This window comes from Neolamprologus brichardi, chromosome 7 (assembly GCF_056152115.1).
Source record: "Neolamprologus brichardi isolate AB-2024 chromosome 7, ASM5615211v1, whole genome shotgun sequence".
NCBI lineage: Eukaryota > Metazoa > Chordata > Actinopteri > Cichliformes > Cichlidae > Neolamprologus > Neolamprologus brichardi.
The window spans coordinates 1,214,349-1,237,799 of record NC_142110.1 but is presented as its reverse complement, the minus strand read 5'-3'; the positions used below and the strand labels follow the sequence as shown (position 1 = coordinate 1,237,799).

The 23,451-nt window shown below is 44.3% G+C and overlaps 1 protein-coding gene across 1 annotated transcript; it reads right to left on the bottom strand.

Moving 5' to 3' along the window:
- On the bottom strand, positions 1-22,828 carry LOC148101884 (cytochrome P450 2F2-like). The gene is made up of 13 exons (XM_087842775.1): positions 22,206-22,828; positions 11,029-11,100; positions 7,921-8,022; positions 6,357-6,519; positions 5,857-6,009; positions 5,589-5,749; positions 3,179-3,247; positions 2,977-3,081; positions 2,612-2,750; positions 1,039-1,124; positions 613-714; positions 390-531; positions 1-302 (listed from the first exon to the last, which is right to left on the bottom strand). Exons 1-13 carry the CDS (start codon positions 22,236-22,238, stop codon positions 115-117), a joined length of 1,515 nt encoding a protein of 504 aa, XP_087698901.1. The 5' UTR covers positions 22,239-22,828; the 3' UTR covers positions 1-114.
- Between the last annotated feature and the right edge of the window lie 623 nt (positions 22,829-23,451).

The window sequence follows — 23,451 nt, the reverse complement described above, 5'->3', positions numbered from 1 at the left end:
TCATACGTTTATTTCATATTTCACCAATGCAGTAGAAATAAGAAATGGATAAAAGTTTCCCAGATAACTTCTGACCAGGACTAACTGCTAGTTAATGTCCATCTGCACACCGCCTCACTGTGGCGTTCTGAGTTGGACTTTCATGCAGTAAGGTTTGGGAGTCAGAGTGAGCCCATAGACTGGAGTGAAGTCTGGTTCTCCTGCGTCCTCGGGCCAGATGAACTTGAACTTCCTCAGCAGAGTCACCATGATGAGGAAGAGCTCCATGCGAGCCAGACCCTCCCCGAGACACACCCGAGGACCTGAGACGTTGAAAAAAATATCTCAGTATCATCTACGACAGAAGATTTAATCAACTATGTCGGTATGTGAATCGTGTTTTCATGTACCTGCAGAGAAAGGCATGAAGGCCTCTGGTTTAACAAACTCTCCTTTGTCATCGAGGAAGTTTTCAGGGTTGAATTCATGAGGGAATTTCCACTGTCCCTCCTCGCTGAGCACTGAGGTCAGATTCTCGATGATCATTGTTCCCTGAGGACGAAATCAACCTCAAAACCATTAAGGATGCTCGTCACTTTATTGCCTCTACCTATTTAACCAGTTGGCCCTTACCTTGGGAATGGAATAACCCATCAGCTCTGTGTCTTTAGTGGTGCAGTGGAAGACACTGAGAGGAACAGTGTTGGCAACTCTCTGTATCTCGTGAATCACAGCCTGGATGAAGACAAGATATTTCTTTGACTTAGAGCAGAATACATGCATGCTGTCAAATTCAGCCATAAAAACATTGCATATATACTTTGAGCAATATTTTGACGAATAATCCAGTGGATCTGCAGTTCCACAGAGCAGCTGTTGTTTGACCGTCTGTGCTTTGGTTTGAGTCTCTGAGAAGAATCGACACAGCTACAAATAGAGTTACCGTTTCATTTTTACTCATTTATAAATTATTTCTAAACTTTACATGGTTTTGTGTCACCATCTAACAAACACGGCACTCACAACCAAACACCTTAAATGTAAGTAAAAGAAAAATACCTGCATGTAGGGCATCTTGTGTCTGTCCTCAAAACTGGCCTGATCTTTCCCTTCCAGCACTCGGTCTATCTCCTCCTGACATTGTTCTGTTAGAACAGGACAACACAAACACTTTGCAGTACACCATAACCAGTGATATAACTATGATTTTAGAAAAGTAACTTTGTAGGCATACAACATTTGATATACACTATATGGACAAGTATTTGACCACAATGCTTAATATTGTGGTGTTTTCAGTGTCTTTGCCACAGATGTAACAAATTAAGCACGTAGCCATGCAATGTGCCTTTACGAACATCTGTGAAAGAATGAGTTGTTACACAGAGCACACTGAATCAGAGTGTGGTACTCCAATCAACTAAAGTCAGCCACAAAGTGACAGACCATATTAACTTACAGTGGGTTTGCTGAATGCGGAGGCACACAGTGCATTAAACTTGCTAATGCTCTGCTGAATCAATGACAATGCAGAGCCGTCCTCCTCTGGCATTACCATTGGCATTAAAACTAGGGATGCATCGGGGCCGATACTGTAAAATGTGTGTGTACTCATACTCGTAAAAGTTAATCGATACCATGAACCGATACCAACTTATTTCATTAATCAGAGGGTGGCTTGTCATTTCTGTTGTAGTTTTTTAGATTGGCCACTAGGGGGACATCCCGCGCTAAACAGGCACAGGGTTAGACGAGTGAGACTGGCAGCTCCAGATAAAAAAGAGAAACTGGAGGCTGCTGTAGCTAGGCTAAACAAAATGTCAGCAGTGTGGAACAGCCAACTTTAACTCAGGTTTTGGAAAAGCGATGAAAAATGTCAAGAGAAAATCCACAGGCAGTTAAAATAACAGAGGCTCTGACTCATTTGATTTCTCTGGATGACCAGCCAATGCCGGTCGTGGAAAACATAGCCGTCTTCTCAGCATGCTCGAGCCGCGATATGAAATTGGACACTCTGCAACAATTTAAAAGTTTATTTTATTCTCAAACCTAATTTGTATTTATTTTATTCCAAACAGAAGTGTTTATTTATTATTCTGAAAGCTCGAGACAGTGCCAATAGTTCAGTGATATTTTGTAAAATTACAATGTGGATACTCTCAATAATTTAACAGAAGTGCTTATTTTTCACTTTAAATTTTTTTGTGGTCATTTTTATTACGATTCAATTTTTTATCGGCAGAGAATAAAATAAAACCTGTCTTCCAATTTATTGCGTGTGTGTGTGTGTGTGTGTGTGTGTGGTAGAAGTATCGGTTTTTGTACTCAGTATCGGCAAGTACTCAGATCCAAGTATCGGTATCGTATCGATTTGAAAAAATTGGTATCATTGCATCCCTAATTAAAACTATAAATCGGCAGCTTCGTGACATGGGTTTCCATGGACGAGCAGCCCCTGTAGCTGTACTGTGTATGCAGTCCACTATATTGGACCTAAACATCAACAAATCATTTGCAAAAATGGCTGTTTTACATTAAGGGCCTTAGTATACAGCACAGCAGTGTGCATGACTTTATGGTACAAGAGAACAAGAGCTGGTAACAAAAAGCCAAGTCATATGTGCAGGTTTACCTTGTATGTGTGGGTAGTTCACAAGATAAAGAAAACCAGTAAGCAGGGTGTTGGATGTAGTGTCAGTCCCAGCAACGTAAAGATCCAAGGTGTACCTAAGGAGCTGCGTTTCTGAAAATGAAGAACCATCGTTGCCTCTCTAAGAAAAAGTTATAAATGGAAAAGAAAGTGACAGACACAGTACGAGAGAAGGAACGGTTACAGCCACACGTATGTTCACCTTTCTGTATTAAAACTATGAATCTCATTTTAAAGAGTTGTGTTAGAATGAATTCAAATTGATTAGTTTTTAATTCATTAAACTGCAACCTGTATTTATATAAATTCTAATATATGACATTGTAAACTGCTCCTTTTACACACACCTTTTCCAGTTCATCCAAATAGCAGTCAATAAAGTCGCGTGCCTCTCCCGGGACTCTGGTCTTCTTGTGCTCCCTCACAAAATCAGCTACAAGATTTTCTAAAGCCTAAAAAATACAAGGGATTCTTCATTTCTTACAATTTGCTTTCAACAAATAAAGTACATAGAGTATGTCCTTGTAGTTAGTGTTTTCGTTGTATTACCTCAGCATTGTTGAAGACCTTCCTGAAAGGCAGCGGCAGGTAACGAATTAAAGGAAGAGAGTCATACAGCTGTAAATAAAGAGAAGTCTTCAGTTTTCCTTTGAGCTTCAGTTGTACCTGATAAAAGATCCTCAGTATTTCCAACCGCTAAAAAGGACAACATGAACTGCATTTTCACTATGTCCTTCGCTACAAGTGAAAAACCTGGGTGTTATTTTTGACTCTGAGCTTGATTTTATCCCACATATTAAACATGTAACCAAAATTGGATTTTATCATCTAAAAAATATAGCCAGAGTCCGGCCTATTCTCTCTCGGGCCAACACGGAGATGTTGATGCATGCTTTTATTACCAATCGCATTGATTACTGTTCTGCTCTCTGGTCTCCCCAAAAAGAATATTTCACCTTTACAACTTTTACAAAACTCTGCAGCTCGTGTGCTGACGAAGACCAGAGGGCGGGCCCACATTACACCGGTTTTAGATTTGCTGCACTGGCTCCCCGTGTGTTTCAGGATCGATTTTAAAGTTCTTTTATTGGTTTTTAAATGTCTTAATGGTCTTGGGCCTTCTTATCTCTCAGATCTGCTTCTACCATATGAACCCTCGTGGACCTTGAGGTCCTCTGGTACTGGCCTTTTGATTGTCCCTAAAGTCAGGACACATGCTCATGGAGAGGCAGCGTTTCAGTGGTATGGTCCTCGTCTGTGGAACAGCCAGCCGGAGGAGCTCAGGGCCACAGAGAACGTACATGTTTTTAAGAACAGGCTCAAGACCACCTTTTTATTTATTATTTATTTTATTTAATTTAGCTTTCACCTAACGTTTATTTATTTTATGCTTATTCATTTTTTATCTTCTTACTCTATATTTATATAGTATCCCGTTCTTATTTATTTTATCTTTTTACCCTGTATATATCCTATTGTGTCATATCTCCAGTGTTTCCTCGGAGGGTGCTCTCTGCACCGGGGCTGTGATCGACCGTGGCTGCTGGGGCTCTGTGGGTCCTCTCAGCCTGGCTGGGGGGCTTCTTTGCCTCCCTCCTGCTGCCCGACCGGCTCCCCGTGATAGTGTTTCCTCACCTGGCTCATGTGTGCCCAGCCCAATTTTACTCTTTAAGTGTGTGTGTGTGTGTGTGTGTGTGTGCGGGGGGGGGGGGGGGTATGTGTCCATGATCGTCTATGTTAATGAGAGTGTGGGGAGCGAGTTGGAGGGCAGGGTGGGGTGGGCTGCTTTTAACCATGTAAAGCACTTTGTGCTACATCCTTGTATGAAAAGTGCTTTATAAATAAAGATTGATTGATTGATTGATTTTCAGTTTTAATCTGCTAATTACTTTAATCGTTTGTCTTGCTTAGGTTTTCAGTTTCTGTCTGATATACACTATATTGCCAGAAGTAAATGGCCTGCATTTTGTATAACGCTTTTCTGGTCCTTAAAGACCCCAAAGCACTTTAGACTACATTCAGTCATTCACACACGCATTCACACACTGGCGATGGCAAGCTACATTGTAGCCACAGCCACCCTGGGGCGCACTGACAGAGGCGAGGCTACCGGACACAGGCGCCACCGGGCCCTCTGACCACCACCAGTAGGCAACGGGTGAAGTGTCCTGCCCAAGGACACAACAAACGAGACTGTCCGAGCCGGGGCTCGAACTGGCAACCTTCCGATTACAAGGCAAAAAATACAGTAGGCAAACATGGGGTTAGTATCTTGCCCAAGGATATTTGGCATGCAGCCAGGAGGCAGCCAGGAGGCAGCCTGCGATCGAACCACCGACCTTCTGATTAGTGGCTGACCTGTCTGCCACCTGAGCTACAGCCACCCTGTAGTGGGTAGTATTCGTTCATCTGGCTGCACAAGCATATGAGTGAAATCCAATTATTAACCCAAAGGGTTTAAGATCATGTTGAATCACCCTCTTCATCTATGGCAGCTTCAACTCTTTTTGGAAAGCTTTCGACACGGTTCACGAGAGTGTTCGTGGCAATTTTGGCCATTTTTGACTGATGATGGACGAGAAGGTCTGGCTTACAGTCTCCAGTCTAATTCATCCAAAAAGGATTGTGTCAGGTTGAGGTCAGGACTCTGTTTAGTCCAGTCAGCTTCTTCTGCAGCAAACTGACTCATCATCCATTATAGACTTGCTTTGTGCACTGGTACACAGTCATGTTGGAACAGGAATGGGCCGTCCCCAAACTGTTCCCACAAAGTTAGGAGCATGAAATTGAAAATTCAAATGAATGATTTTGCGTTTCTGGGACATTTTGTCTTTTGTTGGCGTTTTCTGCATCTTCATTCTGGATCTTAGTTCCTCTTGAAACTCTACAGACTCCACAGAGGTTGTGACACATAAAGCAGCTATCATTGTTATAGACTAAGAAAGGTGCTTTTACTCACCATAGCCCATGGTCCATTGATTATCTTGGTATTCTCAGTAAAGCATCGGACAATAAATTGTATTAACGCATGATCATACTCATAGCGTGTGGCAAAAAGGACTTGACAGATGATATTGGAGGCCGCATTGTGGAACATAACTCGAGGACTCATGGTTTTACCTGTGCAAGAAATAATGTAACAGCACAGAATTGTGAAATAATGCACAATAACGTGACAGGAAAAAAAGCACTACCCAATTTAGCTATGGATGCACAGATGGACCTACCAACACTCTCTTCCAGGGTACTAATGATGTGTTTCATCTCCTTATGAATCCTGTCCTCCATTGAGTTCTTCCCCAGACCAAAGTTCCGCAAAGTGGTCAAAGCAAAGCGACGATGTTCCTTCCAACTAGAGCCGTAATCAGCCATAAGGACCCCTATAACAAGTTTAGTAGCACAAAGAGGAGAGAACCTAGGAAATTCATGTGGTTATCCTGCAGGACAGAGCTGAACTTTGCCTCCTCTTAAGTAAACTGGCAACATTTTGTGATCTTTTTTTCTCTTTTGGTGGAATTTTAATTTGAATGTGTGAATACAAATTCACGTCTTTTTTGTAGTCCTACCTAACATCGCATTGAATTCAATTCATTAAAACAAAAAATGTATATAGCACCAAATCACAACAACAGTCGCCTCAAGGTGCTTTATATGAGTGAACAGTTGTTGGGATTTGGGGACATATCACATGACATATGTCTTATATTACATGTAATGTTTATTGTACCTTTCCTCTTGGTGATATCACTGACAAACAAGTCTTGGGGTCGTCCAGCAAAATCAGTAGCCTTTGTCACTATAGCTTCTTTGATTGCCTTCATCCCATTGATGATTACAGCCGGTTTGAGACCGATGTAGATGCTGTAGACATCTCCATAGGACTTCCTCAGCTGGCAGAGAAAATAACAAGTGTTTGCAATTATTTTATGACAAATTCAGATGGATATTTTCATCAAATCTTGATGTGGGTTCAATCATCCAGTTAAGGAAACCTCAAAATGTGATTCTGCTCATCTGGATGTAGCGTATCTGAGTCTTACTGGAAGCACTGAAAATACAGACAATTGTTGCTATGTGCAAATGTGCATGGAGATTTGTCTAACGTCATACTTTGTAAGGCTGTAATACAGTCCTTAAGCGTGGTATTAGTCGGCTGTGTCAACGTAAGGCAAGCTCAGATGGACAGACCACAACGGATGTGCTCTGTTCACTGTAAGTAGATGTTGAAGGTTTTTTCAGTAGGTGTCATAAGTAGCTAGTACTTGTGTGTATGTGTTACTCCTCTGCATTTGACCCATTCACCCAGTGAAGCAGTGGGCAGCCACCAATGCAGCCCGGGGAGCAGTGTGTAGGGACGGTACCTTGCTCAGGGTAGCTGTTCAGTGGAGTCGAACCCCCGACCTTACGATCATGGGGCCACCACTCTACCTACTGAGCGGTCCCTGCCACTTGGAACTTTTTGCAAAAAATAAAATGTTACCCATAACTTGTTCAACTTATGGTTCACCTAAGCAAGCTCTTACATCATCTGACAGAAATGACAAAATAATAAAGTAGCTAGCTAAAAAAAAAAAGCTCAGTGGAGGAACTGATATCTAACTACAGTAGAAGCGACGGTAACGTGCTTGAAACTCACAGTATAACCTTAAAGCTACGTACATTTGCAGATCTGCTATGGCAAAAGTTATTAAATTGCTGGGTGATTTATGACTGATGACTTACTTGTATTTTCAGTGCTTCCAACAATGTTTTTCTGCTATTAATCTCTATGTACACTTAAATGATTATTTACACATTTAAAAAATCCGATTTATACACTGAACATTCTGAATACCCGTCTGCAGATCCCTGCACAGACTCACAAACCTTTGTACAGATTAACAGATTTAATTACACATCTCCAAATCTGATTTGATTTCAAAACAATCCAAATAATAAAATGTATGACTTGGAATATGGGATGGATACACCAAAGTGTGTAGCTAGTGCACTCTATGCAGACATTGTGTTATGCAATCACATAAAGGAACGCAGGATTGGTTACCTGTGCCATTATATTGCAAGATTTTCAGTGCTTTAAAAAGTATATTAATTTTTACAACCATTGTTTTACATTTGTAGTTTTTAACCTATAGCAATGATGGAATCTGTTAATGTTAGGAAAAGCATAGTGATGATCATATGTCTTTGTAACTTAACAGACCCATTTAAATACTAATAACAGTCGTTACATCTGTGCCATAAAATAGCCTATTTAAAGAAAATAGCTTTCATTGCAAGTGTTTTCTTACTCTCTCAAAGTCCTTTAAGGGGTTCTCCAGTCTCAGCTGTAAAATGTTTCCCAGTAGGGGCAGGATTGGGGGTCCTGGTGGAAAGTTCTTTGGTCTTCGGGACTTGAGTTGAAGGATGATAAAGAAAATGCAAAGCCATAGCAGCAAAACTGAAATCAACATGGCAGAATCAATTGGACTGCAAAAAGAGGAGTAGCTGGATGACCTGCCAGAAAAGGTTAGCTCAGCTCTGCCTTTGCTCAGTTTTTATCAATTTGTTATTAGAACTCAATTTAAATAAGTTACAAGTACTTTTTATGCAAAAACGCTGATAAACTCAGTTTATTTGAATTGTCTTAACTTAGAAAAACTAAGTAAGCTGGAAGTTTTGCTTCTCAGTGCGGAAGGATGAAAGATGTGTTTTGAAAATGCCACGTCACTACCGTCCTCCTCCCTCTCGGATCAGTCCGCATGTTCATGGTGCCAGCATTTGTTATGGAATATGTTGAGCAAACCTGGAGAAGCGTCAGCTCAAGATATTATTGTTTTCATTGCTGTGAATCTTTACCTGATACACTGACTTGGTGAGTAAATGTTTACTCTTATTCAAACTTTGTGGCTTCTCTTAGTTTAGTACCAGGTTTATAATCTTGCTAGCTAGTTAGTGTTAGCCTAGCGTTGCTGCTGCCGCTGGGGGGTTGAAAACAATAAGCCAGGAGTTAGCTGTGCTCGGGGACTCTATCGAGCCTTGACCTCCAGGTCAGCTATTGCGCTGGTGGATAACAGAGCTCTCCGAAAACGTGGAAGCATTTTTGCAAATATGTGATATTTTGATAAATTAAGTAGATATTTGAGCATTACACAGCTACATTCTCGCCTGAAAATATCTTAAAAGGTTATTTTGTGACCCAGAAAGGGTAGTCTGGGGAAAAGGAGGGTCGCATTTGTCAGCCGGTTGTCAGAGCCCGTGTAAGCGCTGCAATGGCGGAAGAGCGCAGCTAAAAAACTTATTACTTTTTCTGAGTCACAAAATAAACTTTTAAGATATTTTCAGGCGAGAATGTAGCTGTGTAAAGTTCAAATATCTGTTCGATTTATCAAGACATCACATATTTGCAAAAATGTTCTGACGTTTTCAGAGACGTCTTTTTTTTTTTCATGCTTTGTGGCAGCTTTTGAACATCTGTGGCATATATTAATGTCAAATCTAGACTTTATTTAACAACATAAGCAAACTCTATGTTACAATAATTGCACAGCCATTAAGGATCAAATCGGTTTCTGAAAAATGTTCTGCTTTTTCTCCCTCTGCTTGCTTCTTACTGTCTTTGAGGTTCGGGACCAGCACTCATGTTGGCAACGAGTTTCCTCAATTTTTTTGAGTTCTGGGAACTAATTAGATTTTACAGTGTACTGACTCCTTTAAAAAGCAGGTGAAGACATTTTTATACAAACAGGCTTTTAATTAATTTTAACTTGTATGTCTGATCTTATTGTAAAGCACTTTGTGATTTTTATCTGTGAAATGTGCTATATAAATAAATTTTACTTACTTACTCTCCAGACACTTTATTAGGTACACCTCAATGTTACCAAATTTAACCCATTTTTGCCCTCAGAAATAGACTCAACAAAGTGCCTGCAACACTTCTGACAGATTCTGGTCCGTACTGGCAGGAAAGCATCATGCAGTAGCTGCAGATTTGTTGGCCCCACATCACGTTCAAAAAACTGATTTGAGATTATCTGAGTTTTGTGATATGGCGTTATCATGCTGCTGAAAGCAAGGTGTTTACTTTTTGTTCTGTGTGAAAGGCAGGGGCGATTCTAGGATCAGAGCTTTGGGGGTGCTGAGCACCCAGAGAGCTGCCCATCCAGGCAAGGTAAACTTTACTCATCACAATGAGACTTCTTCCCCATCTCTCTCAGTCCCTGCATCCCTAAATGCCTCCAGTTGTCCCGAGTTCTGTCTGACTGCCTCCTTGGTGCATTTAAACCCCTGTTCCTCCCTGTCCTCATCGTCTGTTGTCTTCATCTCCATTATCAGTCATCATAATTTTACCCTCTCTGTGCAAGTCTGCAAATTTCTTTATTAAATCATAAGTTTCTTAAATTCATCAAGTCTCTCTGTGCCTGAGTCCTCGTCACAAAACATGACATCACTGTTTTGTACATTTTAACACAATTTAATCCCACATTTGTGAAAGAATAGCAAAACACTTTTTTGAAAAGTCTGTAACAAAACCATCAAATCTGATCAAGGTTATTAAAATGCTGCCAAAGAAGAATGGATTGGAATTTTTAAAAAAAATACATATCCTAACCTTAATTACTGGGGAAAATGATAAATGATGCTCATAGTGAGTAAAAAGTAAACTGAGTGCATTTTTTGGACAGAGATTCACTTCTAAAGTGTATGTATAATACAATACAGATACATAAAAAATACACTCCAAAAATAGAAGAGTCCTTGAAATATACAAAATATTATTAGAAAATGGAGACACTTGGCCTTTGGTACAATGTATACAATGTATGAAAATATCTTTACTGCAGATACTACTATGGCTCTGCAGATTTTTTCTTTTCTTTTAACCTATGTTGCCTCACCTTGAGGTTGGTAAATCTGTCTATCGCATTTTGGTGGTCAAGTCTCTCAAGCATCTCTTTCTCAACTGACATCACAGCCAGGTGCTGGAGTCTGCTTTGACCCATGGTCCTTCTCAGCCAGGTATGGAGCTGACTCAAGACACTAAAAGACCTTTCACAGCTACAGCTGCTAACTGGGTTTGTTAGGGCAACCTGAATAACAGTTTTCAGTTTGGGGAAGATCTGATTATCCAGAAGATTGTACAATGTTAACATATCTGGAATGGCACCAGCCTCACTCTTGAGCTTTATAAAGTCTTTGGCAACCGTGACTTCCTCTGACTGAAGCTCAATGTGGTAATGCAGTGCCAGGGCTGACAAACCAGTTTGTTTTGCAGATTCTGTATAGCAGTTTTAATAAAGGGGGAACACAACTTCCAGATTGTATGAGTTGTTTGTATTAGTTGTTTGTCTTTCTTTTTCTTTGCCAGTTAAACAGTTACTGTTTTGCCTGTTAGTACTCCCTGTCTGTTTTCTTACCTGGTACTTCCTGATCTTATACTTTGTCCTCATGTTCCCCTTTTTTCTTCTCTCCCTCTTTGGACTGACAATCTGTACACACACACACACACAACAGGAGTTATAAGGTTAATGGGCATCCAGTCAGTTAGCTAGTTAGTACCTTGGGTTCAATATCGGCACATGCACATATGGCAAAATAACCAGTTTCTCTCATTACATTTCAAACAGGACAGTGGTAACAACAGCAGGCTACGGACAATGTTAAGTTTTAGATTTTAAATAGGCTGTATACATTTCAATGAGATCAACAGGGCAGTCAAATATCGCTAATTTTACCACAGAGCAAACATCGTCGGAAAACACGTTTTCAACTAGGGCTGCCACAAACGATTATTTTGATAGTCGACTAGTCACCGATTATTTTTGCAATTAGTCGACTAATCAGATCATCATCCATTGGATGTACAGCGTACAGCTTATTGCACCAGCATGCATCTGCTCTCATATAACTATCATTAGCTTACAGCTCTAAGTGTTTAAGGTATGCGCTAACTAAAAATAAAGACAAGATGATAGTTTATTAAATTTGAATGAAACTTGCAGATTGTTTCGGTGAAGTTTAATAAACTCATTGTTATCTAAAATATAACGGGACACCGGAGTATATTCTCGAGCATCTCACACTTCTGATAATCAGCTGTCTGCTTGACGTTTATTCAGCTGTGTAAAAACTATAACTTTATTCTCAGCCTAACCGATTTACTCAGGAACAAATAAAATACTAAAAAAAAGCCAAACAATAACATTTTTAAGTTATCTAAGTGACTTATATATCATGTTTAACCTGAGTAGTGAAAGACGGCGGTGGGTTTGAAAACGATTTGCCTGAGTCCGGTGTTCTCACGGGCTCTAGTGAGCCTTGCCCCCGGCTAGCTATTGAGCTAGTGGGTAACAGACGTCTCCGAAAACGTCGGAGCGCTTTTGAAAATATGTGGTGTCTTGATAAACTGAGCAGATATTTGAGGTTTACACAGCTACATTCTCGCCTGAAAATATGCTAAACGTTTATTTTGTGACCCAGAAAGAATAATAAGAGTAATATTAAAACTAACTAGCTGCCGCCATTGTTGAAAACTGAGCTGGGCTGCGCTATGAATTCTGGCACACAGCTCCTTCTTCTTCTTCGGGGTTTAACGGCAGCTGGCATCCTTGTACATGCAGTGCTGCCATCTTCTGTTTCAGTCCGTTATTACACTCTTAAATTCTACTACTTGTTCCTGTGTCTTTTGTGATCTTACAAAGCTTCAAACGACACATCGACTATTAAATCAGTGGTCGATGATTTTGATCGTCGACGTAATCGTGACTAGGACTAATCGTGGCAGCCCTATTTTCAACACAGCAGGTTACCTGGTGTAATGTTTTTCAGTTAAAAAGAAACATGGTCTGACTCCTACCAAACTATATAAAGAGTAACTGAAAGTTAAATGCAGCTAATATGTCCTGTTTTAAGCCAGGCACTTCCCCCTCTGCTCCGCTGCGTCTCAGCCACCATGCTCTGGTAGCAACGCAACGGTGCTAAAGCAAGTAGGAGAGAGCCGAGCTGGAACAAACCATTTTGGGAGGGGGGAGGGGTTATCTATACTTTTGTTGTTAAAATGTTCCATCTCAATTAAGTACTGTACGCTTTTTATACTTTTAGTAGTGTGTCCCACAAACAGCAAATATTTTCAAAAAAAGTAAGACATCTTTGGGGGTGCTTTGATTCATTTTGGGGGTGCTGAAGCACCTCCAAAACTGTGCTAAAATCGCCCCTGGTGAAAGGTAAGTGAGGAGAAGCCTCAAGTGAGTCATTCTGACTCAACCACCTCCAGATAAATGCAGATTAATCCGTGTTATGACCAAAATCTCATATCCTGATATAAGACATTTATCCTCCCGACAACAATATATTTCACAAAAATTTTACACTTTCTGTGAATCTCGGGCAACTTGACTTGCGGGTTCAGCTGGGTGTCGTGTACCTGGAGTCGAGTGTTTTGACCGATGCATTAAACTATACATTTTTAGACATAAGTTTTAACGGCCGCCATCTTCTATGTATTTACTACACGGCGTGCTGCTGTTCTAATGTTTGAGTCTAAGGTTTATTTTGAGCACCTGACGGCTCTTTTTTGCTTCTCATCCATAAACTCTCTCCACACTCTTTCACATGACTCTTGCGTAGGTGGTAGAAGAGGTTTGCCGTGTTTGAGTCTGAGGTGGGGGCCGGTTTCCTGCATAACTTGCATCGTACAGTTCTCTGGTCTATGTCACACTTTTCATAACCAAACCATGTCCATGCTACAGAGGTAGCCACTCATTTAGGAATAAGTTTGGATTTGTTTGGACTTGTACTTCTGTTTGGAGCTACTTGGTTCTGCCTCATCTTTACTGGTCATACTGGTATTCTCTGTGCCTGCATCCACGGTGACTCTAAGTGCCATTTACTCTTACTTTATGTTTTTATTTGAGGTCATTTGTTTGATGCATATTCTGAAATTTGATGTTTGAGAATAATGTTTGTTGTCATCATTCCAGTTTATTTTGAAAAACCTCAACAGGCTCTTCAGCTTTATTGTGAAAGGTTTATGTGGAAAATACACAAGCGGACAGCGGAGTCACACGGTGGGTTTACCGTTGTTGTTGCTAATGACAACGCATTAAAACAGTCGCTTGTCCATCTGTAGTGTGGTTATTTTAAATATAAGAAAAAAAGACAACTTTAAGAAATTAATATAGCCTCTACAGTGACCATCACCATAAAAAGTTTATTTTGCAACACCACGAAACAGACGATAGCGTAATATGAAACGATAGACGTTTTCATATCGTCATCCGATATATACTGTTATATCGAACAGCCCTAATCAGTGTCACGTATTGATTAACAAGAAGTTGGAATACCAAAGGTAAGTAAGCGAGCTTTGGAGGCCAAAGGTAAGTGCTGGAGGTGAAAGAGAAAAAAACTGAACTCCACTGTTATTGATTAATTGATTGATCATACTTTATTCATCCCGAGGGAAATTGGGTTAAGGCTGCCAGCCATGCCAGCGCCGTCTTACCCTTCCCACCAGACATACGTTACACAAACATCACATGGGGAAGACAGGTCAGAGAGGTATACCATGGAAAAGCACAACATGAGGAAAGATAAGGAGAAAAAAATAACTCCCCCCAGACTGAGCTCCAACAGGGAGATCAGTTTGAGAACAGAAAAAAACACCTCTGCACATGAAAAAACTCTAAATACACCAAAGAAACACATGGCAAGCAACAGGGGTGGGTAAAGGGTGAGAGACAGCTGATTTAGACAGTACATCCGGGCCTGCAGCATAAGCGCTGGTCTCCTTGATCCACTGTCAGCATCGGAAGGGGAATAAGCGTCGAAGGCATTTAGAGGGGGAGGGGGGATGAGTGTACATCTGCATGTGTATATATGTCTGTGAATATGTCTGTGTGTGTCCAGAGTTCAGCTGAGACAGTGTCCTTCGCCCTGCCAGGCTAAGTAAACAGTCTTCCAGCCAACACAGGTGGCCTTGCGTAGGATAGGAAGAACAGTCAAAGCACAGTCTGTTATCAGGGTGTTGTTGTTCAGCTCCACCCTTGAGACCACAGCTGGCGCCACAGGGGGTATCCGCATCAAGTGATGGTGGTTTTTACTTTAGTGCGAACAACTCATGTGAATTTCAAAGCTGTTCTAGCAGTCCAACACTGGTCTCTCAATCTCCCGTTGGAGAGCCGCGAGCTTCTCCATGATGTTATCAAACTTGCACTCTGTGATGTTGTCATTCTTGTGCTCAAAGAGCCGATTTCTGAGAACTCAGTGAGCTTCTCCGAGATGTAATCCAATTTGCACTCAGAGGTCTTATTCTGAGTGTTCACGGCAGCCGTAAGCTTCTCCAAGATCTTATCCATGCTGCACTCAATGAGCCCATTTTGAGAACTCACGCCTCGTCCCATCGTTTCAATCCCAGCAGGCAGCCTTGTGGGGGTTTGAACAGCCGGTTCCGCTTCCTTAATTCTTCGATAAGTCAGGGCCAAGCCAGCTCCGATCAGCAAGAACTGTTATCATCATTTTGAATATAATAGATAATACAATAGAATAGAATAGAATAATCCTTTAATTGTCCCACAAGGGGAAATTTGGTTGTAACAGCAGCCAGAAAGACACATATATGAACAAACAGTACACAGGACACAGAACAGAAACATACACAGTTTTTTTTTCTTACATATTTACAAGGATAATGGTTACTATAAACAGAGTACTGTACAGTTATTAAATTAAATAAAAAATTAACTACAGATAAGAGGCAAACCCAGGTTGTAGTGTGAATCGGTTGATTAAATTATTGCAGTTACAACGCAGATGTAAACATCTATGATTGTTGGGAGCAGTTTTGATTGCACAGTCTGACAGCTGCAGGGAGGAAGGAGCTGCAGAAACACTCATTCATGCATCGAGGATGCAGCAGTCTGTCACTGAAGGAGCTCTGCAGTTCAGCAACATTTACATGCATGGGGTGGGAGACTCTGTCCATCAGAGATGTTATTTTGGTGTCAGCCGGTGATCAGCTGATCGCCAGCTGATTACGGGGCCGGGTTTAAAAGAGAGACGTCACCCACCTGTTCGCCGCTCAGACATCGTTCTCCTCATGTCAGAAGCTCCAACTCTTTGCCGACGTCAGTGTCCGTCTGATTCAGCAACCGTGAGTGTTTTTCCTCTCGATTCTTTTTCTGTAACGCCAGTCCGAAGCCACGCTTCGTGCACTGATCGTTACTAGATTAACTGCGTGTCTGTTCCAACCCATCGCTAGCCTTCCCCGCGTTTGGGTCTAGCCAGCACGCCACACGGGCACGCCGAATTACCGTGCGTAGTCCGCCCGACCGTGACATTTGGCCAGAGTCCTTCTGTCTCTCACCACCTGCCCTGGGTCCAGGGTGCATCCCAGAACAGAGCTGGCCTTCCTGATGAGTTTATCCAACCTCTTCCTCTCAGCTGCCGATAAACTGCTGCTCCAACATACAACACTGTAAAAAATGACAGATGCCACCACAGAGTCATAGAAGGTCTTTAAAAGCGCTCCCTGTACTCCAAATGACCTCAGCCGCCTCAGCAGGGAGAGTCTGCTCTGACCCTTCCTGTAAAGAGCATCAGTGTTGTGGCTCCAGTCCAGTTTATTATTCAGATGAACACCCAGGTACCTATAAGAGTCCACTATCTCAATGTCCACTCCCTGACCGGTGCCATTGTGGTGGGTCTGCGTCTCCGGAAGTTCACCACCAACTCCTTGGTTTTCCCGGCATTGATCAGCAGGTGGTTCTACAAAGTCCAGAGTCCACTGTCTGTACTCGGAGTCATCCTCACCATGAAGTCATTACTAGTTAACGTTAAAGGGATGGTTGGCTCAAAAGAGCTCTGACTGTTTGTCAGCCTGGCTACAGTGCTGAAGAGAAACCTGGGGTTGTTCTTATTTTCTTCAATCAGTGACGAACAGTAAGATGTTCTGGCTTTGCGGAGGGCTTTCTTATAAAGCAGCAAACTATTTCTCCAGGCTAAATGATGATCCTCTAAATTTGACTCAACACTGAGAGACAGACAGAAAATGACACATGGAACTTGAACTAAACCTGCAAAAACATGAGAACACAAAGCCTACGAACAACTCCCTAAACAAGAATAACTGAAACATTCATAATCATATTAAGAAAAGAATCCAAAATGCAAAAACACACCAAAACATGACAACTCAAAATACTGGGTCAAACTGACCCAGAACCGTGACATTAGTTTTCACCGGAGCTACAGTATCCAGAGTCGTACATAGTGAGGAGGTGAAATTATTAACAAGATGATCGACCTCTGTTGGGGTAGCGTTCAGATAGCTGCTCTGCTCTATGTTGGTACAGGGCATTGAAGATGATAACAGTGGGTGGATTATATTCTTAAACTTAGTTACTGTCAGGGTTCCTGGGTCATCGACCCAGTGCTTTCAGTTTTGTTCATGTTCAGTTTATTTTGCCACTGCCTGTTTCACTTCCTGTTTGTTCCTGTGTCAGCTCGTCTCGTGCCACTAGCCAGATTATGTTCAGCTGTGTACTCACCGGTCTCTCATTATCATCCTCATCAGTCTGTGTATTTAAGTCTTCTGTTTCTACTCGTTCTTTGTCGTGTCATTGAGGTTATGTTGTTGTTTCCGCCTGTGTTCGGTCAGCCAGTCAGTCAGTCCGTCCTTCATTCATTCAGTCAGTCGTCCAGCCAGCCAGCCATGTCCTTCCTCTGTTCTGTGTGTTCACTCCATCGACAATAAATCACCCAGCTTCACCTACCTGCGAGTCCTGCGTTTGGGTTCCTTCTTCCTCGCTCAGCAACCCCTGACAGAATGACACGACCCGTGCCACGAAGACACGATTGGAACCCAGCGGACTCGGACCTCTACGAGTGGCAGGAGGCAGCGCTTTCCCGTTGGGCAGAGGTGGTCAGGGGAAAACAGCGGCTCTTCTCGGAGAGAGAGCACGTCTTCGAGGGGACTCGCCTGGCTCTGGGCGGGCCTCTGAGACGCCGCGTTCCCCCACCTGCTGCCTCACCTGCCCCGGAGCATTTGCCGCGGAGAGCGGACGTTTCATGCCGCGTTTCGGCCGCTCCCTCTCTCGCCGCTCCGCTCCTCTTTCACACACCCGCCGCCTCGTTCGCCGGACCTCCACCTTCGCCAAGGCACCGCGGCTACGCCTCCCACCTCGGCTCCATGGAGGCTACCGCGCCAGAGGCTCAGCTGTTTACCTCTTCCCGGAGAAAGCGGCGCACACGCCGCCATAACATGGACTATTTTCAACAACTCCCGGTGGTGGGTTCCGGTAACTGTTTTCCACCCTCCTCATTTGACACTTCACCCAGATTAACTAAGGGACTCATCACCGATTCATGGGGAGTTTCCCTCCTGGATGATGTAGACTGGGAAGATTTTTTCTGCTGTGCTCCCGCAAAGACTGTAAATCGTGGTGGCAGAAGAAACAGACTAATCCCAGATAAACCTGCCAGTATCACACACCCGGTCACTATTTCCACACCCGTCACTCAGCCATTTCCCACCAGCACGGCAGCCCAGATTCGGCCTTCCTCCTCAGCCATTTCATCACCTCAGATGTCTAGGGCCCGGCCTACACCCACACCAGTACCAGCTCCCAGGAGGAGGGCAGCCGCGACGCAGCCTACCTCCACATCCGCTCTTGTTTCCCGGGTGGGGGTGACTGGTGTCCAGCCACCTCCCGTGCCTGTCCCAGCACCCAGGCTGAGGGCAGCCTCAATCCAGCCTGGCCACCCTAGAGGCTTGGAAGAGCTAACTGGTTCACCTACTACTTCACCTCTTCATCCACCTCCTGATCCAGTCTTTCACGCTCTCCAGCCAGGGGCCTCCGCGCCCGCTGGCCCGGCCTGTCTCCAGCTAGGGGCCTCCGCGCCCGCTGGCCCGGCCTGTCTCCAGCCAGGGGCCTCCGCGCCCGCTGGCCCGGCCTGTCTCCAGCCAGGGGCCTCCGCGCCCGCTGGCCCGGCCTGTCTCCAGCCAGGGGCCTCCGCGCCCGCTGGCCCTGCCTGTCTCCAGCCAGGGGCCTCCGCGCCCGCTGGCCCTGCCTGTCTCCAGCCAGGGGCCTCCGCGCCCGCTGGCCCTGCCTGTCTCCAGCCAGGGGCTTCCGTGCCCGCTGGCCCTGCCTGTCTCCAGCCAGGGGCTTCCGCGCCCGCTGGCCCTAAAGCTGTGGCTCCGTCACCCCCGGCTCCCGTGCCGTCGCCTGGTCCAGCCTCAGCCTCAGCTTCTGCTTCTGCTTCGCCTGGGCCAGCCTCAGACTCAGCTTCAGCTTCTGCTTCGCCTGGGTCAGACTCAGCCTCAGACTTAGCTTCTGCTTCGCCTGGGTCAGACTCAGCCTCAGCTTCAGCTTCTGCTTCGCCTGGTCCAGCCTCAGCTTCAGCTTCTGCTTCGCCTGGTCCAGCCTCAGCTTCAGCTTCAGCTTCTGCTTCGCCTGGTCCAGCCTCAGCCTCAGCTTCGGCGTCTGCTTCGCCTGGTCCAGCCTCAGCCTCAGACTCGGCTTCAGCTTCGCCAGGTCCAGCCTCAGCTTCGGCTTCAGCTTCGCCAGGTCCAGCCTCAGCTTCGGCTTCAGCTTCGCCTGGTCCAGACTCAGCCTCAGCTTCGGCTTCAGCTTCGCCTGGTCCAGACTCAGCCTCAGACTCGGCTTCAGCTTCGCCTGGTCCAGACTCAGACTCAGACTCGGCTTCAGCTTCGCCTGGTCCAGACTCAGCCTCAGACTCGGCTTCAGCTTCGCCTGGTCCAGACTCAGCCTCAGCTTCGGCTTCAGCTTCGCCTGGGCCAGCCTCAGCTTCGGCTTCAGCTTCGCCTGGGCCAGCCTCGGCCTCCGCTTCGCCTGGGCCAGCCTCAGCCTCGGCGTCAGCCTCTGCTTCGCCTGGTCCTGCGGCTGCCGCACCGTCGCCCCAGCCACGCTCTGGACGTCATCGCCGGCGCGGCCGCCCACCGGACCTGCTCAGCGGCCGCCGCAGTCTTCCTCGCGGCCGCCGCAACCGCCTTCCTCGCGGCCGCCCACCGGACCAGCTCAGCGGCCGCCGCCGTCTTCCTCGCGGCCGCCGCCGCCTTCCTCACGGCCGCCCACCGGACCAGCTCAGCGGCCGCCGCCGTCTTCCTCGCCGCTGCCGCCGCCTTCCTCGCGGCCGCCCACCGGACCAGCTCAGCGGCCGCCGCCGTCTTCCTCGTCTCGGCCGCCTTCTTCGCGGCCGCCCGCCTGAACTGTCTCGTCTCGGCCGCCGGCCACGCGGCCGCCCGCCTGAACTGTCTCGTCTCAGCCGCCGGCCACGTGGCCGCCCACCTGAACTGTTTCTGTTTTGGACTCCGTCCCTCCGTCCTGGGCCCCCTCCGCCCGCCCTGTTCTGGTTTTTCTTTCTTTTTGGCCGTCGGGTGCCGGCCTTTGGAGGGGGTGGTACTGTCAGGGTTCCTGGGTCATCGACCCAGTGCTTTTAGTTTTGTTCATGTTCAGTTTATTTTGCCACTGCCTGTTTCACTTCCTGTTTGTTCCTGTGTCAGCTCGTCTCGTGCCACTAGCCAGATTATGTTCAGCTGTGTACTCACCGGTCTCTCATTATCATCCTCATCAGTCTGTGTATTTAAGTCTTCTGTTTCTACTCGTTCTTTGTCGTGTCATTGAGGTTATGTTGTTGTTTCCGCCTGTGTTCGGTCAGCCAGTCAGTCAGTCCGTCCTTCATTCATTCAGTCAGTCGTCCAGCCAGCCAGCCATGTCCTTCCTCTGTTCTGTGTGTTCACTCCATCGACAATAAATCACCCAGCTTCACCTACCTGCGAGTCCTGCGTTTGGGTTCCTTCTTCCTCGCCTCAGCAACCCCTGACAGTTACAGCGCTTTCAGAAAGACATCTAATGTGATAAAGTCTACTCTCCACTGCTGTGCAATCAATTATTGTAAATGTAAATGTTATCAGGAAATGATCAGACAGGAGAGGGTTTTCAGGAAACACTGTTAAATGTTCAGTTTCTATGCCATATGTTAAAACAAGATCTAGAGTGTGATTAAAGTGGTGGGTGGGTTCTTTTACATTTTGAGAGAAGCCAGTTGAGTCTAATAACAGATTAAATGCCATATTGAGGCTGTCATTTTTAGCATCTACATGGATGTTAAAATCACCCACAATAATTATTTTATCTGAGCTCAGAACTAAATCAGATAAAAAGTCTGAGAAATCAAACAGAAACTCTGTGTAAGGCCCAGGTGGACGATACATGATAACAAGTAAGACTGGTTTCTGAGTTTCACAGCTGGGGTGGACAATGTTAAGCATCAGGCTTTCAAATGAATTAAAGGTCTGTGTGGGTCTTTGGTTGATTAATAGGCTGGTGTGAAAAATTGCTGCCACACCTCCCCCTCGGCCTGTGCTTCGAGGTTTCTGGTAGTTAGAATGACTCGGGGGTGTTGACTCATTTAAACTAACATAATCATCCTGCTGCAACCAGGTTTCTGTAAGGCAGAGTAAATCAATTTGTTGATCAATTATTAAGTCATGTACTAACAGATACTTGGAGGAGAGAGACCTAATATTTAATAATCGACATTTCACTGTTTTACTCTTTGGTTCAGATGTGGATACTGTATTGTTCTTTCTTTGTAATTGTTTATGTTTAAGTTGTTTGTTGCTGGTTTTTAGTTTGTTTTTTGTCTTTTTGGGAGCTGACACAGTCTCTATGGAGATGGGTTTTTTTTGGGGGGGGGGGGGGGGGGTAGCGGGAGGAGAGAAGCTGCAGAGAGGCGTGTAAGACTGCAACTCTGCTTCCTGGTCCCAACTCTGGATAGTCATATTTTGGGGGGTTTAATAAATTTGTCCATGTTTCTAGAAATGAGAGCTGCTCCATCCAAAGTGGGATGGATGCCGTCTCTCCTAACAAGACCAGGTTTCCTCCAGAAGGTTTGCCAATTATCTATGAAGCCCACATCGTTTCTGGGACACCACTCAGACAGCCAGGAATTTAAGGAGAACATGCAGCTAAACATGTCACTCCTGGTCTGATTGGGGAGGGGACCAGAGAAAACTACAGAGTCCCACATTGTTTTGGCAAAGTTGCACAACGATTCAATATTGATTTTAGTGACCTCCGATTGGCGTAACCGGGTGTCATTACTGCCGACGTGAATTATGATTTTACTGAATTTACGTTTACCCTTAGCCAGCAGTTTTAAATTTCCTTCAATGTCGCCTGCTCTGGCCCCTGGAAGACAATTGACTATGGTTGCCGGTGTCTCTAGCTTCACGTGTCTGAGAACAGAATCACCAATTACCAGAGTTTGACCCCCAGCGGGTGTGTCGCCGAGTGGGGAAGAACAGTTAGACACATTTTCATTTGAAAAGAAGCTTTTTCTTTGCATATGAATTCGTCAAGGATCGATCTGACAGTTGGGTGGCCCCTCTCCCATTTCAGTCACCGAGACAGTGTCAGCTATTACAACAGGAAGCAAGACCTCAAACGTCTCATGTCTCTTTGGTGTAGGAAGGAAGCCAGAGATGGAAGACCACTGTGTACAGTTCATGGAAAAGATGCCCTGCAATGGTCAACCAGATTCTTCTTACATGGTAAAGAATGCTGGTACTTACCAAGGTTTGGTGTCTGTCATCCGCAGTAGTCATGTGTAACCACGGTGACTTCTGTTCCCACTTCCGCTAGTCCCTTTATTGTGGCGGGAATGAACCCCATATAACTTCCGGGTCAATCAGCTGCATCTTCCCTGCTTCCCCGGCTGCTGTTGTCCCTGTGGTTGGCGTACTTGTCAGATATTGACAAATTTTACATTGCATACTAGTTGACAGCGTGCAATAACCCGGCCGATTCATTCATCTTTACACTACCTCACAATCGACTCAACGGTGAGTTATTTGTTTGTTTTGTTCGGTCGCAATCACTGTAAATGCGGAGCGGCGGTCGCACATCCTAAAATGCCGGTAAGCTGATGCTAGGCTAGCGACAGTAAGTTGAATTACTGGTTTTATTCATTGAATATTGTTGTCTTTGTTTATTCTACTATGGCCGAATTTTGAATTAACGTATCTAGAGTTGAACGAGTGATTTGATTTCTGTAGTTTTGTCCGTTTTGGATGTTTTTTGTTACTTTTCTGATGAAATGCCAAAACGGCCTATGAGATTTTGCATTGAGTTAAAATCCATTTAGATTATTGAATCTGTTGCGCAACATCTGTGATTAAATGAGTTTTGTAAAGATATTTGATAATGTTGTGATAATGTTGGATAATGTTTATTAGCTTTATTGCTGATATACTTTGATGGGACCCATGATAATGTTTTTCTATAATAGTATTTTGAATGAGATTCGTTATAAGAGAAGATGGTATTGATTGTTGTATGACACATGGCATTAATTACTTGACTTTGTTATTTATGGAGTTATGTATTTATTTTGTCACAGCAGTAGAATGCCGTTTCATTTTCTTCTGTGAATGATAATTTATGTTTTTGACCTTGTTTAGGTCAGGTTTTTTTTTCCCCGCGATCAGCCCTGATCAGCGCGGGATGGCGAGCCACCCGACCACCGCTATGTTGCGGTAGGAATCATAAACCTATGGACTGAATTACAAAAGCTGTTGTGACCTATCACAGGTCCATGGAACTGAACCAAATCTCATGCTGGACTAAACCTCGTCCCACCTCCTTTTGGAACATGATAAGCTGTTTTGTATTGTTTGCGTTATTTTGTTTGTGATATATTATACATATATTTTTTTTGTATATCTGTCTCTATATTTATCATAACAAACACAATATATATATATTTTTGAGCTCTACTTTTGGTTTCCTGTGTTTTCTTCACACACTCAGGCTCCATAG

Excerpts from the sequence above, each read along its gene's own strand:
- LOC148101884 (XM_087842775.1), bottom strand. The coding sequence starts at position 22,238 with ATGACTACTGCGGATGACAGACACCAAACCTTG. Across the intron at positions 8,023-11,028 it reads ATAAGATCAGGAAGTACCAG|TCCCGAAGACCAAAGAACTT; the intron begins GTAAGAAAACAG and ends CTTCAACTCAAG. Across the intron at positions 3,082-3,178 it reads AGGTCTTCAACAATGCTGAG|GCTTTAGAAAATCTTGTAGC; the intron begins GTAATACAACGA and ends TGTATTTTTTAG.